Raw genomic sequence first — 13,096 nt, forward strand, 5'->3', positions numbered from 1 at the left:
ATTTTAATTTTTTTTAAATGTTTTATTTGTTTTTGATACAGAGAGAGACAGGCATGAGAGGGGGAGGGGCAGAGAGAGAAGGAGACACAGAACCAGAAGCAGGCTCCAGGCTCTGAGCTAACTGTCAGCACAGAGCCTGATGCGGGGCTCGAACCCACAAACGTGAGATCTGACCTGAGCTGAAGCCGGAGGCTTAACCGGACTGAGCCACCCAGGCGCCCCGAAGGGATTCATTTTAAAAGCTGTCATATCCACACTCCACCCTGGGTCTTCTGGCTCCAAGGCCGATCTGGGTGGCCAGTGCTGGATGGACATGGTGGGCCCCCTGGAGGAGGCGTTCCGAGACACCATGCTGACTGTTGAGGAATCAGAGCTTTTGGGGTGACTCCTCCTGGGGCTGGCCACAGGGTAGATGACTTCCTCCCCCCTGTCAGGCGGGGACGTAGCCTGTGCCCAGCCAATCAGGACTCCAGTCCTTGGAGCGTTTCCACGAACCGCCCAGTGCAGGAGCTCCTGCTTCCTGATCCAGGGAAACTGAGGCACAGAGTTGTTGAACCGAAGTAAATCAAGTCTGCCAGCGCCCCCTCCAGGGCTCCTTCTACAAGACCTGCCATCCCGTGTCTGGGTGTGCACATGTGTGTGTGTGTGTGTGTGTGTGTGTGTGTGTGTGTGTTTGCATGGGTGTGAGTTTGGACCCGAAGCAGCATATGATGCATGCATCGCCCTTGCCCCAAGGCACTGGGTGTGCAGATTAAGCACTCCTTCTCAAGACCTCCGGCAGCAGCCCCTCAGGTCTCCCTGGCCCATGAGGGACGTGGCCATGACCTTCCTATCAGGCTGCTCTCATGTCGCTGTGGGGCCTGCGGTTTCCCTGGAGGAAGCCCGGCTCCAAGTGGGGCTTGTTAAAGCACTTATTAAGTTTCAAGTGTTTTTGGTAACAGGCCAGAGGGGCTCTAAAAATAGGGTTTGGTTGGGCATGGGGCATGGGGCAGGGGTAAGCTTTCAGGTTTCCCGTCTCTGTCTGAGGATTCCCTTCTCTCCTCTTCTGAGCAAGAGACTACGGAGATACATTAGTACCTGGGGCCTCCTGAGACCATCCAACTCTTCGGGGATTTAGGAAATACCTCATATACTCAGGAGCCTGGGAGTCCAGGCCCTGCCGTCAGAAGGCCCTGGGTTTGAATGCAGGTTCTGCTGATAATTGGCTGTTAGGTCTCGGTTTTCTCATCTGTAAAATGGGGATAATTAGGTCTCCTCTGACAAATGCTGGCTGTCATTGGCTGTCACGTGTGGAGGAAAAGGGAGTGTGATGGGGAGACAGATATACATAATCCAACCTAACGCCGAGCAAGCTGGGGTTCGTGTTGGGGGGTGTGGGATGAGTGTCTGACCTGGTTCAACCTTCAGCAGGTTCTGGCCCCTAGACCTTTGTGCTTCCGGCTGTCAGGCATGGGATGCGGCCCCTGCCCGCGCCCCCATCCTGGCTGTCCGCTTGCCCATGGCCCAGAGGGCCTGTGGGGGTTTTCCATAGGAGGGTGCGTGCGCGTGTGCGGCGGGGAAGAGGGCCGTGGCTGGGAAGCCCTCACCCCCGGCTCACTTGGCCCCTTGGCGTCTGCCCGGCAGGGGGACCCCATCCCCGAGGAGCTCTACGAGATGCTGAGTGACCACTCGATCCGCTCCTTCGATGACCTCCAGCGCCTGCTGCACGGAGACTCCGTAGGTAAATTGAATCCTTGTTCGGTGCTCTGGGCCCCCACTGTGTCCTGGGGAGCCGGGGGGTGCGGGGGTGCGGGGCAGGGCAAGGGGCATCCTCTCTTCCTTGACTTCCGGGTAACTAAAGGCCTGTGACAGCCCAGGGAGGGCTTGGCCACACCTGTCCAGGGCAGGGCCGAGTAGGTGGATGGGTTGGTACCTGGGGCGTGGGGCGTGGCAGGAGAAGCACCCACATGTGGCTCTGGCTTGGTGCACGGGGTAGGGTGCCAGGAGGAGGGGGCAGGGAGGTGCCCAAGGCGCCAAATACGCCGTATGTGTATCCAGGTGTGGACTCGGCCAGGAAGGGTGGTGCTGAAGGAGCCATCTCCCTGCCCCTCTGGCCGAGGGCCCCGTCTGTGAGGTCTCCTGGGGACACCTGGCTCAGACCAGCGGGCAGCCCTGCCCTCGCCCAAGAGTGCACTCAGCGAATGGGCACGTGCTCGGTGGCACACACGTGGCAGGGCTGGCGGGCTGGGTCAGGAATGTATTTATAAACGCTGTCTTCAGAGCAAATTCCATTCTATTCTAACCTCTGGCCCATTCCCTGGAGCCCCGGTCAGCACCCCCCCTGCACCCCCAGCTCTCCTTCCCTCTAGGGTTTTGTCTCTTTGTCACTTTGTAATCCTTGCCCAGACTCCTATCTACGGGGGACAGCATTTCCTGTCTTTGTTTCCTCTCCCCGTTGGGCCCCTGGCTCCCTGTCAAAAGCATTCCCGGGCCCTTTCAAACCCGCCTGTGCTGGGGGCTGGCGAGGCAGGCGGGAGGGGCCCCAGCTGGGCCCCCCTATTGTTCACTGGGCCCCCCTACCCGACGTCTCCCACACCCCCCACCCCATGCCCGACTGGCCAGCCCTGGCCAACACAATGGGGCAACTTCCAAATTTAGCCTTTCTGCAGTTTCTTTCCAAGGCCCTTGGCCCCCACCCTCCTTCAGCCCCTGCACACCCCGGGTGGGGGTCGGGATTGGAGACAGAGGTTTTCAATAGCGGGCCTGTTTCGAAGGCAACCATGTGGCGATTTTTTCCTAATCAACTTAACCTTCCCACAAAGCACATCTTTCCCCCCATCTCCTCTCCACCACGGACATTCCAGAGATGGCAGGGAGAAGGGAAGGGAGCGAGAGGGACAGACAGATGCACCTACGTGCGGGAGCAGGAGGCTGGATAGAAATGCACACGCTATACGGGAGGGTCTCCCCCGGACAGGAACCCCCTCCGGGAGCCCACATGGAAGAGCGGGAGCTTTGTTGTTGGCCGGGCCAGCGGGAGGGGGAGATGACAGGAGCAGCAAGGGGATGTGGGGACGGGGCAGGAGCCTGTCCCTGACACCCGTCGGTTTATTTGCTGACTCCTCAGCCATCAGAGAGCTAGCAAGGGCTGCCCAGGATTCAGTGTCAAGTTCAAAGTCCTTCTGTCTGGCCCTCACCTCCCACAGTGGTGTTGGCTGCCTCTAGAGAGAGGGAGGGATGGTCCAGGGGCAGTCGTGACACGGAGATGAGGGCCCCCAGGCTGGACAAGGGAACTGTAGTTTGCAACCTGAGGAATAAACAGACCATAGGGCAGACCCGGGGCCAAAGGTCAGAGGAGAGAGGCAAACACAATGAGACACTGGGAGCTGGACAGACCCAGGCTAGGAAGGGCATGGGTATGGGCACCCCCATGCCAGCAGGCCCCCCCCCCGTCCCTCTCTGCCTTGGGCCTCACCCCTGCTCCTCTCCCTCCTCCCTCTCTCCTGTTCAGCTGAGCCATTGTCCGGGGCTCCAGAGGGGCTGTGTCCAGGGCAAACTGGTCCCCCCGGGGATTCTGGGAATTTCTCCATTCAGCATTTCCTATGGGAACGTTGGGCGGAGGGGCATTGGAAACTGGCCTCCCAGGCTCTGGGTCCTTGCCCTGCCCTGGAGGCTGAGGAGGGTTCGCTTACAGTAGCAAAAGGGAAGGGTTATTTTTAAGGGTTATTTTTAACTCCATTGACATGGGTTCTGTCCAAAAATGTGGCTGAAGAGGGATGCAGTCAGGGCTCCACCCACCCGCTGCACCCCACGGCCACCCTGGGGGTCCTGGAGAGCCCCTTCGCAGAGCTGGGACCCTCTGCTGTACAGGGAGCTGGAAAGGGAGTCTGTTGTTTGGGGGGATTCTAGCGAGGGGTAAGGGGCCACCTCCCTGCCTGCCCCAGAGCCCCCACCCTACAATGGGACCAGCCAGCAGTTATCAGGGTGCATTCTGATTGCGCCTTCTCTTGCAGACGAAGACGGAGCCGAGTTGGACCTGAATTCTACCCGCTCCCATTCTGGAGGCGAACTGGAGAGTTTACCCCGAGGGAGAAGGAGCCTGGGTGAGGCCGCAGGTGAGGATGGCAGTTCCTCACCAGTGGGAGGCCTGGGGCGTGCGGCCAGCCAAGGCCCTGGGCTGCGCCGTCCGTCCCTCACTCAGGACTGAGTACAACCGTCCTTCAGACACTGTATTGAGGAATTGAGTCATCGCGCCCCATCCCCCAACACACACAGTTTCCTAAATACAGTGGTTTTAAACTCATTTGTTCCTTACTTCGATGCTAGAGACAGATATTATTAACTCCCTTTTATAGAATTGGAAGCAGCGGCCCAGAGAGGGGTAAAGGCCTGGCCGAAGTTGCATAGCAAACAAGAAATAAGGCTGGCAGCCCAGTTGCTCTTCTCACTTGAACCCAGTGCCATCCTGGTGGGCTGTGTCTCTCTTCTGCGGCTCAGGGCTGCAGCCTGGGTCAGCAGGCAAAGCTTGGGACCTGCCCAGGTCCCACGGGAGGCTTCCCTGGGGAGACCAATGCCTGCTCTAAGCCGTTCCTCCTCTCTGCCCACCTGTAGTCCCCATAGCACTGTAGACAGTGGCTAGGGGACCTCTGAAAAGAGTCAGTGGCCCACGTTCCACTCATCTCTCTGTGAATTTGGGCAGCCAGTCCAGCCTCAGCGTCTCTATGTGAGAATGATGACAGAGCCCAGCATCGACCAATGCTCCAGGCCACTCACCTTAGTCCTTAGATCTGCAGGTGCAGTACAGGGGCTGTGACCCCTTGTCAAACACAGAGGAGGAAACAGGCTTTCAAATTTGTGAGGGTGTAAGAAGAGATGACAATGTAAAATGGCAGTGTAAGACTGGTTACAAAATAACACGTGAGTAGGAGCCAGGAGCCTGCAAGCCCATAAACGTGTGAAATCTAGGAATGAAATTGAAGGCTGGTGGAAGGAAACCAACATTTACCACTTAGGACAGCCCAGCACTCTCTGGATGATCTCACTTGATCCTTTCGCGGTTCTTGGGTATAGATCTCATGCGAAAACTAAGGCTGAGAGGACATCAGCAGCCTGTCCAAGCCCCATGGCTGATAACAGCCAGAACTGCCCCTGGGGCCGAAGGAACTGGGGACCAGCCCACCACTTTTTTTTTTTAATTAAAAAAAGTTTTATTTTTGAGACAGAGTGCTAGTGGGGAAGTGACAGAGAGAGAGACACAGAATTGGAAGCAGGCTCCAGGCTCTGAGCTGTCAGCACAGAGCCCCACGCAGGGCTCGAACTCACAAACTGTGAGATCATGACCTGAGCCGAAGTCGGTCGCCTAACCGACTGAGCCATCCAGGCACCCCCAGCCTGCCGTTTCTGAGGGACAGCACTGTCCCGCTGGGCTTGGTCACCAGGTGGGGGCTCTGGGCAGGCCCAGCTTCCTTACCGGGCCCCCCCTCTCCCTTCAGGTTCCCCGACGGTCGCCGAGCCAGCCATGATTGCTGAGTGCAAGACTCGCACCGAGGTGTTTGAGGTCTCCCGGCGCCTCATAGACCGCACCAACGCCAACTTCCTGGTGTGGCCGCCCTGCGTGGAGGTGCAGCGCTGCTCCGGCTGCTGTAACAATCGCAACGTGCAGTGCCGCCCCACCCAGGTGCAGCTGCGACACGTCCAGGTGCGCCCCGCCAAGCCCCGCCCCCAACCCCACCCGCTAGCGCCCGGCGGTGGGCGGGGCCTGCCTTCTGGGGCTCATCCCTCACTGACCAGACTTCATTGGGATGAGAGGCGTTCCTGGCAGGCCACTGGGCTCTGTCCTGAGAGAGCCGCCTGCAGGACGCTCTCTGGACAGGTGTGCTGAGGCCCCCTGTGAATCCTCAAGCCACAGGCCAGACCCCCAGGCAGGGCCAGGCGCTGCCGCCTTTTCCAGGGATAAAATCCCCAAATGTCCCTGGAAGAGATATGCCTACAAGCCTTTATTGGACCCTCAGAATGTTCTGGGCTGCTCAGTTTTCCTCCAAGCCGGTTGAAGCTCCTTTCTGTGTCTTTAACAAGGAAAGTGCAGAGACCCTCCAGGTGACAGACATTGCAAGAGCTGGGGAAGCCCCCTGGCTGAGTCAGAACGCTGCCTCCTGCCTCCTTTCTGGAAAGATTGGGGATGCACTCTGACCCAAGGCGAATTCTATAGTAGAGGCTGCCCTGGGGAGCTCCGGGTCTCACACTGGGCAAGGCAGGGCCAGAGAAGCCGAGGCTGTCTTCTGATTCACGTGGAAAGGTTTCTGAGCCCCTCGGGGTGGCCTCGCCTACACAGCCAAGCAGGCTGGTCAGAGCTGCGCCCCAGGGCTCAGCATCGGCTGGCCAGCCCCACTCTTGCCAAAGGCTCCACCTGCTTCGCCTCGCTCCCCTCCCTGAGGTCAGCTGTGGCCTCTCCCTGCCCACCATCCCCTCCATGCCTGGGCCCTGTGCCCAAGATCACAAGTGTCACTCTGTACCGCACCACCCACTGTCATGGCATCTCCTGTCCCCAGTGCTTCCAGCTCTGCGGACACCTGACAGCTGACCTCCCCCTTCCCGCCTCCCTCCTGGATAAAGCCTCCCCCCGACTTCCTTCCAGACAACCATCTCCCGCCTCTGCCATAGTCCCTGACCTTGGCTGGCGCTCCGGGAATGAGGACACCACAGGCCCTACGCTCAACCCGGAAATGCCTTTCTCCCTCTCTGGGAGCTCCAAAGGGGCTGCAGTCAAAGCTGGAGGCCAGGTCGGGAGGGCTTGTTTTGATGGAAAAGCCACGAGAAGGGTAGAGGGCAAGGTCCTGCTATTGTTTGGGCCAGAGCGTCTGCCCTGCCTGCCCCTCTCCACACCCCGCTTTCGAGGAAACCTCCTGCGGGGGACACTGGGGTGGGAAGAGCAGGCGGGCTCCCGCAGCCCCTGCTTGCTTCGCCTCCCAGAGGCACTCAGGTGGTTCCGTTCTCCAGGTGAGAAAAATTGAGATTGTGCGGAAGAGGCCAGTCTTCAAGAAGGCCACGGTGACCCTGGAGGACCACCTGGCTTGCAAGTGTGAGACAGTGGTGGCGGCTGCGCGACCCGTGACCCGAAGCCCGGGGAGTTCCCAAGAGCAACGAGGTAACCACCGGTCCGGGCTCTGCCTCTGAGTTGTTCAGCTGGGCAGCTCGCTTCTCCTGTGGCAGCTGCCAGTGGGGGGAAATTGGACCAGGCATACCCTTGCTTAAATTCACCCGAAGCTTTCCATCTCACTGAGAACAAATCAGATTCCTCCCCTGCCTGTGAAGCTCTATATTTCCAGCCTTGTTGCCAACCATTCCCCCTTACGTATGCCACCCCAACCAGCCTGACCTCTTTACGTGGCCAAATGTGTTGCTGCCTCAGGGCCTTTGCACACACCACTTTCCGTCTGAAATTCACTTCTCTCAACTCTTCACAAGGCTACTCCTTCTCTTTATTTGGGTCTCAGCTCAGAAGTCACCTCCTCCTACAGGTCTACCCGGACTACCTTGTCCAGAGCAGTCCGCATCCCTGTCTTGCTCCCATAGCCCTTTACTCTGTTGAATGAGTATATGAGATGGTGGGACAAGAGATGAGTCCCCGCACATCATCTTCAGATATTTGACCACTTGTCCTGGGGATGAGAAATCAAACTCATTCCTTATGGACCTCAGGGGGGTTTTAGGACCAGTAGGGAAAGCCCCTGGAGAGGGATTTGAACTCTATATGCCACAAGCTGTTGGTCATTCAGGGGGCCAAAATGGAAGTGTATGCCTTGGGTGGAAGTGAGTTTCTGTTGTTGAAGGTGGGTAGGTAGAGACCAGGCAGTCCTGCAGCCATGATGGGACAGATGGGTATTTGGAACCAGAACTCTGTTTCTCTCTTTAGATTTCATGATTTCACAATTCAGGGGCATAGTTTGACTTGAGTTCAAAAGGGACCAAAAAAATCACCTGATCTGATTACCTGGTCCACATTTCACAGAGGAGGTGCCTGAGGCTCAGAGAGGCTGAGGTCTTACCCAAGGTCACACAGCCAGTCCCAGGCAGGGGTATAGCCGGAATCCTGAAGTTCTATTCTTGGCTCTTTCCTTACCCCGACACCAGTCACTGCTCTTACCTGCCTTGTCGTTTTCTTTTCTTAAAGAATTTAAAACTTTGAGAGCTAGAATAGTCCAGAGAGATGACCTCATAAATCAGTCCTTCAGTCTTATTAATGGGGTTGCTGGAGCACAGAGAGGTTAAGGGTCTTAATGAGCGTTGCACGGTGACAAAGTATAGCCCAGAACCCAGGTCTTATTTTGTTCTGGGTTCTCTAGACCATCTTGCTGCCTTTTCTCCCTCACATGTTTACAGTAAAAATCAAGAATATTTTAGTTAATGTGATTAGATGAGCATTAAAAAAAAATCACATGTTGATTTTCAGTAACTTTCTGTTGTTGGAGGACAGATATCTTATAAGCCTCCTGAAGGCAGGGCTGTCTCCTAGCCTCTTTGTCCTGTTCTGAGAGCCAGGCTAAGGCACAGATGCCCCGAGGAGACTGATAAATTGCCTGCTTCTAACTGACCTGTAAATGACTCATATAATTAACAGGGAACATCATGGAACATCAAATAATGCGGAATCGTAAAAAGACTGTTAACTTTGCATGGTTTCCATTCAGGAAACATCATGTTCTTCTTTACGTTTAGAATGGGGTTCTTTTTTTTTTTTTTAAGGTTTATTCATTTTGAGACTGAGAGACAGAGTATGAGCAGGGGAGGGGCAGAGAGAGAGAGGGAGACACAGAATCCGAAGCAGGCTCCAGGCTCCAAGCTGTCAGATGAGGGGCTCGAACCCATGAGCGAGATCATGACCTGAGCTGAGGTCAGATGCTCAACCGACCGAATCACCCGGGCACCCCTAGAATGGGGTTCTTTTACGTGCCTTTGCTCCATGTGACTTTCCAAACCAGATTTTGGAAGGCCTGTTCCACTGACTAATATGTAAATTACACAAAGGCTCGTCATGTCAGTTTCAGCAGCTCGGCCCCACGTGAAGATTCATTGGTTAAGGCTTGGTGGTGTGGCCCATGCGATGGCCAGTGTCGGGCCTCCTCGGCTCGAGACTCTGCTGTGTCACTCATGAGCTGCATGATGACCTTGAGCTTGTTCAGGCTTTGCCCAGCCCAGCGTCCTGTGCTGATGACCTCATCTCTGAAGCCCACACTCTGGGCCCTTTCATGGCCCTTCTAGATGTCCTCCCCCAAGGGGACCTGATACTGCCTGTATCCTTGCATTGCCTGTTTGCCGAGATGGGCTGACTGCCTCATGGCCACTTGTGTCTGGGAGGTGGGAGGTGGGTGTTGGCCCCAAAGAGCTGGGGGTGCCGGGGAAAGTCCCTAGGAAGAGATGGGCCTTGAACTTGGCAGAGAAAGGTTTCACTTCCAGGATGTCGACCTAAGGGCTCAGGAGGAAGAGACATAAGTGCTAACCTTGACCCAGGCTCACAAGCACTGATTTATAGGCCAGTGATTGAAAGTATGGATTCCAGAGGCTGACTCATAGGTTTCCTAGGTTCAGATCCCAGGCTCTCTACCTCAGTTTCCTCATCTGTTGAGATGAGCCCCTCCAGAGGCTGTCCACCTGCTGACAAGACCTTTCTTTCTCTCGCACAGCCAAGACACCCCAAACTCGGGTGACCATTCGGACGGTGCGAGTCCGCCGGCCCCCCAAGGGGAAGCACCGGAAGTTCAAACACACGCATGACAAGAAGGCCCTGAAGGAGACCCTCGGAGCCTAGGGGCATCTGCAAGAGAGTGTGGGCAGGTGAGGCCAGGTGGGGAAGCCGAGGTCCGGATCCCTGGGGTTTCTTCTCCCTGGCCTGTGGCTTGGGCTGCATTTGCATGTCCCCATGCGAAAACCTAAGCTCTAAGCCGGGATTCCCTCCGCCCAACTTCAGCGGACTTTTCCCATGGGGTAGGTAGGCAAGGGTCTTTGGGGACCCCAGCCCAGCTGTGTCCCTGCATGCCCTAAGAGAATGGGAAGTCTAAACCTCGGCTTCCTGTCCCTGACAAGAGAGGTGTCGGAGTAGGGGATGGAGCCCTAGGCTGTCTCTGACCCCTGTTTCCTTCTGCTTGGCCTACAGGGTTATTTAATATGGTATTTGCTGTATCGCCCCCATGGGGTCCTTGGAGTGATAATATTGTTCCCCTCGTCCGTCTGTCTCGATGCCTGATTCGGACGGCCAATGGTGCTTCCCCCCCTTCCATGCGCCTGCCTACCCACCAGCGGGTCCCCACACTGGCCTCCAGCGCCTGGCCCGGAAGCTCGAGCAGGAGACGAAGGACCCAAACTCCATTGCTGTCTTCCTCCGTTGACCCCGAGAATCTGGGACAGAAGTGCAACAGAGACCCGTGGCATCGCTGTTTGGGGCCCAGAGCCCCCTGCCCCAGCACCTGGCCCAGGTCCTACTGGAGCGCCGTGGACTGGCTGAAACCCTGAACGGGCCCCCGAGGCCCTCTAGGCGTGGAGGCCCTGCCTGGTCCCAGGCCCCCTGGCCAGCTCTGAAGGGAACCCCCCACCCCCCGGCAGGCCAGGGTACCTCGTCCTCCTGTGGCTGAGACCATGCGTTGGACCAGAGACTGGAGGAAAATCCTCCCACTGCGCCCAGGCCCAGTCACTTCTCGCTGGTCACCTCCGCTTCTAGTGGCTTCCTTTCATTTTCTACGTATGAAATCTTCAAGGATGTGGACTCCTCTGGGTGGGCGGGGCCCAAGCACCAGGCAGCCAAGTGCCCCCTCAGATGGGTTAGAGATGCAGTTTGGTCTGGCGCCACCATGGATGGTGATCTGGGCACTCACTGCCTCCTTCCACTCCCCTACCTTCACCTCCCCTGTTTCATCTCTCTACCTCCACCCTGCATCTTCCTCTTGTCCTGGCCTTCAGTCCGCTCCACCAAGGGACTCTTGGACCCCATACCACAGCCATAAATAACCCCACTCCCTGCCCCACTAGGCAGAAGACCAGGGGGCCAGGGCAGCAGGGGGCCCGCACATCGTATCCCAGCCCAGCCGAGACTGCCATGTAGGTTTATGCACGGTGTGTACTGCACCAGGGCGCCGCAGGCAGGGGTCATTGTCCACGCCGTAGAACACGGCCAAGCTGTGTATTCATTAGGACAGCTTTCTGGCAGATGGAGATAAAATGTCTTGAGGAGAGAGATCCTTTTCCTAATTGACACAAAGGCTCCATGTGGACTGGCTGTGTCCCGACCTCGCCAATGGACTTGGAGTGGTTGGACAGGAGAGTGAGCCCACGCTGGGCAGGGAGGCCGCGTGTCGTCCAGCTGGCCTCTGTTTTCCTGAGTCCTCCACTCAGGCAGTTCCCCTTCCAGGCAGGTATGAAAAACCCAAGAGAAAGGCTCTGAGGGAGGGGGTAGTCCTGCTCTCCCCCTGCGCAGTATCCCCATCGTAGATTCTTTTGAGATCTGCCTTTTGTGACTCCTCCCAGAAAACCGGCTCATGGGCTGGGAGTGGGGGAGAGAAGGGAAAAGATCCCCAGGGGTCCCTGGGGTGGGGTCTGAGCTCCCACATCCCCTCCACCTACTGCACCTTCCCCCCAACCCCCCTCCAAAATCGGCTTTCTTCAGTTTGTAAAGTTGGTGATTATATTTTTGGGGGCTTTCCTTTTATTTTTTAAATGTAAATTTATTTATATTCCGTATTTAAAGTTGTAAAAAAAAAATAACCACAAAACAAAACCAAATGAATGAATCCGCCGGAGTTCTGTCTGTTGGCATCGTGCGTGACGGTTCCCCCTCCTGCATGGGCAGGATTTACGGGCAGCGGGCAGCTTGCTGTGTGCCATCGCTCTGGCACGTTCTGGCGCACACTCATGCACACACTCATACGTGGCGCATGCACATGTAGGTCTGTGGCTCTGAGAGGGGGGCCTCTGTCTGGAGGGTGGGTAGGAGCCATACAGCCTAGCCTGCAGGTTGTAGGCTGGGGTTGGCTGTGGGGAGGAGATACCCAAGGTGGGGAGGGCTGGATGTGGAATTAATTCAGAATGAACATAGCCGGGTGGCTCAGTCAGTAGTGTCCGACTTCAGCTCAGGTCATGATCTCGCGGTTCATGAGTTTGAGCCCCACGTCGGGCTCTGTGCTGACAGCTCAGAGCCTAGAGCCTGCTTCAGAATCTGTGTCTCCCTCTCTCTCTGCCCCTCCCCTGTTCGCACTCTGTCTCTCTCTCTCTCTCAAAAATAAACATTAGGAAAAATTTTTTAATTAAAAAAAAAAGGAGAACACAGCTGAGAGGTAGATCTGGGGTCTGATCTGGGCTCAGCCCTTAGCATGCTGTGTGGTCTTAGTTGAGTCCTAGCCCTTCTCTGGTCACAGCCTCATCTGAAACACAAGAAGATGACCAAGAGACTTGTGGGCTGCGAGGCCCAGCTGTGGGGTTCTGTGCCTCCCCTTGCCTACAGAGAGTTGGGTACCATCCCATAAAAAAAAGATTCTAAATGTGTTCTGGGTCCCACATTTACATAGACTGGGGCTGATGGGAAACTCGGGAGGGGGGAATCTGACTTACCATCCAGAGAGTCTAAACCTAAAACCATTTTGCCCCTGGAAGGAGCGATCTCCCTGCCGCTGGAAGTATGTACGTGGAAGCTGGGTGACAACTTGGTTGGTTCACTGACCCATTCATTCATTCGTTCATTCATTCACTCACTTGCTTACCTTCTTGAGCCCCTACCATGTGTCTGTCTCTAGCAGGGGCTTTTATGGCGGTTTGATTTAAGTGCTCCCTGGGGCTCCTGCTCTTACACTTGGGAAAGTGGAGTCCATCTGTGGTGGGAGGTGCAGGTCAGAGGACTCCTACCCCTGCCTGTCCAACTCTGCAGGACCCTCTCTCTCCCCCAAGCCCCCAGGGTTCTGGGTTCCCAGGGCACCAGAGAAAGCTCTGGCTGGGAGGAGGGGCAGCTCCAGTAGGAGACGGACGTAAGAAGGCCACTGGAGGGCCCAGCGCATGGGCATCGAGGAAGTGGCCCCCGGCTAGTGCTCCATGGACAGCCGCAGGAGCTTCCTGGGAGAGTGGCTGGCATCCCTCCCTC

The 13,096-nt window shown here is 56.5% G+C and overlaps 1 protein-coding gene across 1 annotated transcript; it reads left to right on the forward strand.

The window, feature by feature from the left end:
* Positions 1–1,282: 1,282 nt before the first annotated feature.
* Positions 1,283–11,725, forward strand: PDGFB (platelet derived growth factor subunit B). Its single transcript, XM_029954126.1, has 6 exons — positions 1,283–1,720; positions 3,993–4,094; positions 5,472–5,677; positions 6,976–7,123; positions 9,660–9,810; positions 10,130–11,725. Exons 1-5 carry the CDS (start codon positions 1,450–1,452, stop codon positions 9,782–9,784), a joined length of 852 nt encoding a protein of 283 aa, XP_029809986.1. The 5' UTR covers positions 1,283–1,449; the 3' UTR covers positions 9,785–9,810; positions 10,130–11,725.
* Positions 11,726–13,096: the final 1,371 nt, after the last annotated feature.

Source organism: Suricata suricatta, chromosome 10 (assembly GCF_006229205.1).
Source record: "Suricata suricatta isolate VVHF042 chromosome 10, meerkat_22Aug2017_6uvM2_HiC, whole genome shotgun sequence".
Classification (NCBI taxonomy): domain Eukaryota; kingdom Metazoa; phylum Chordata; class Mammalia; order Carnivora; family Herpestidae; genus Suricata; species Suricata suricatta.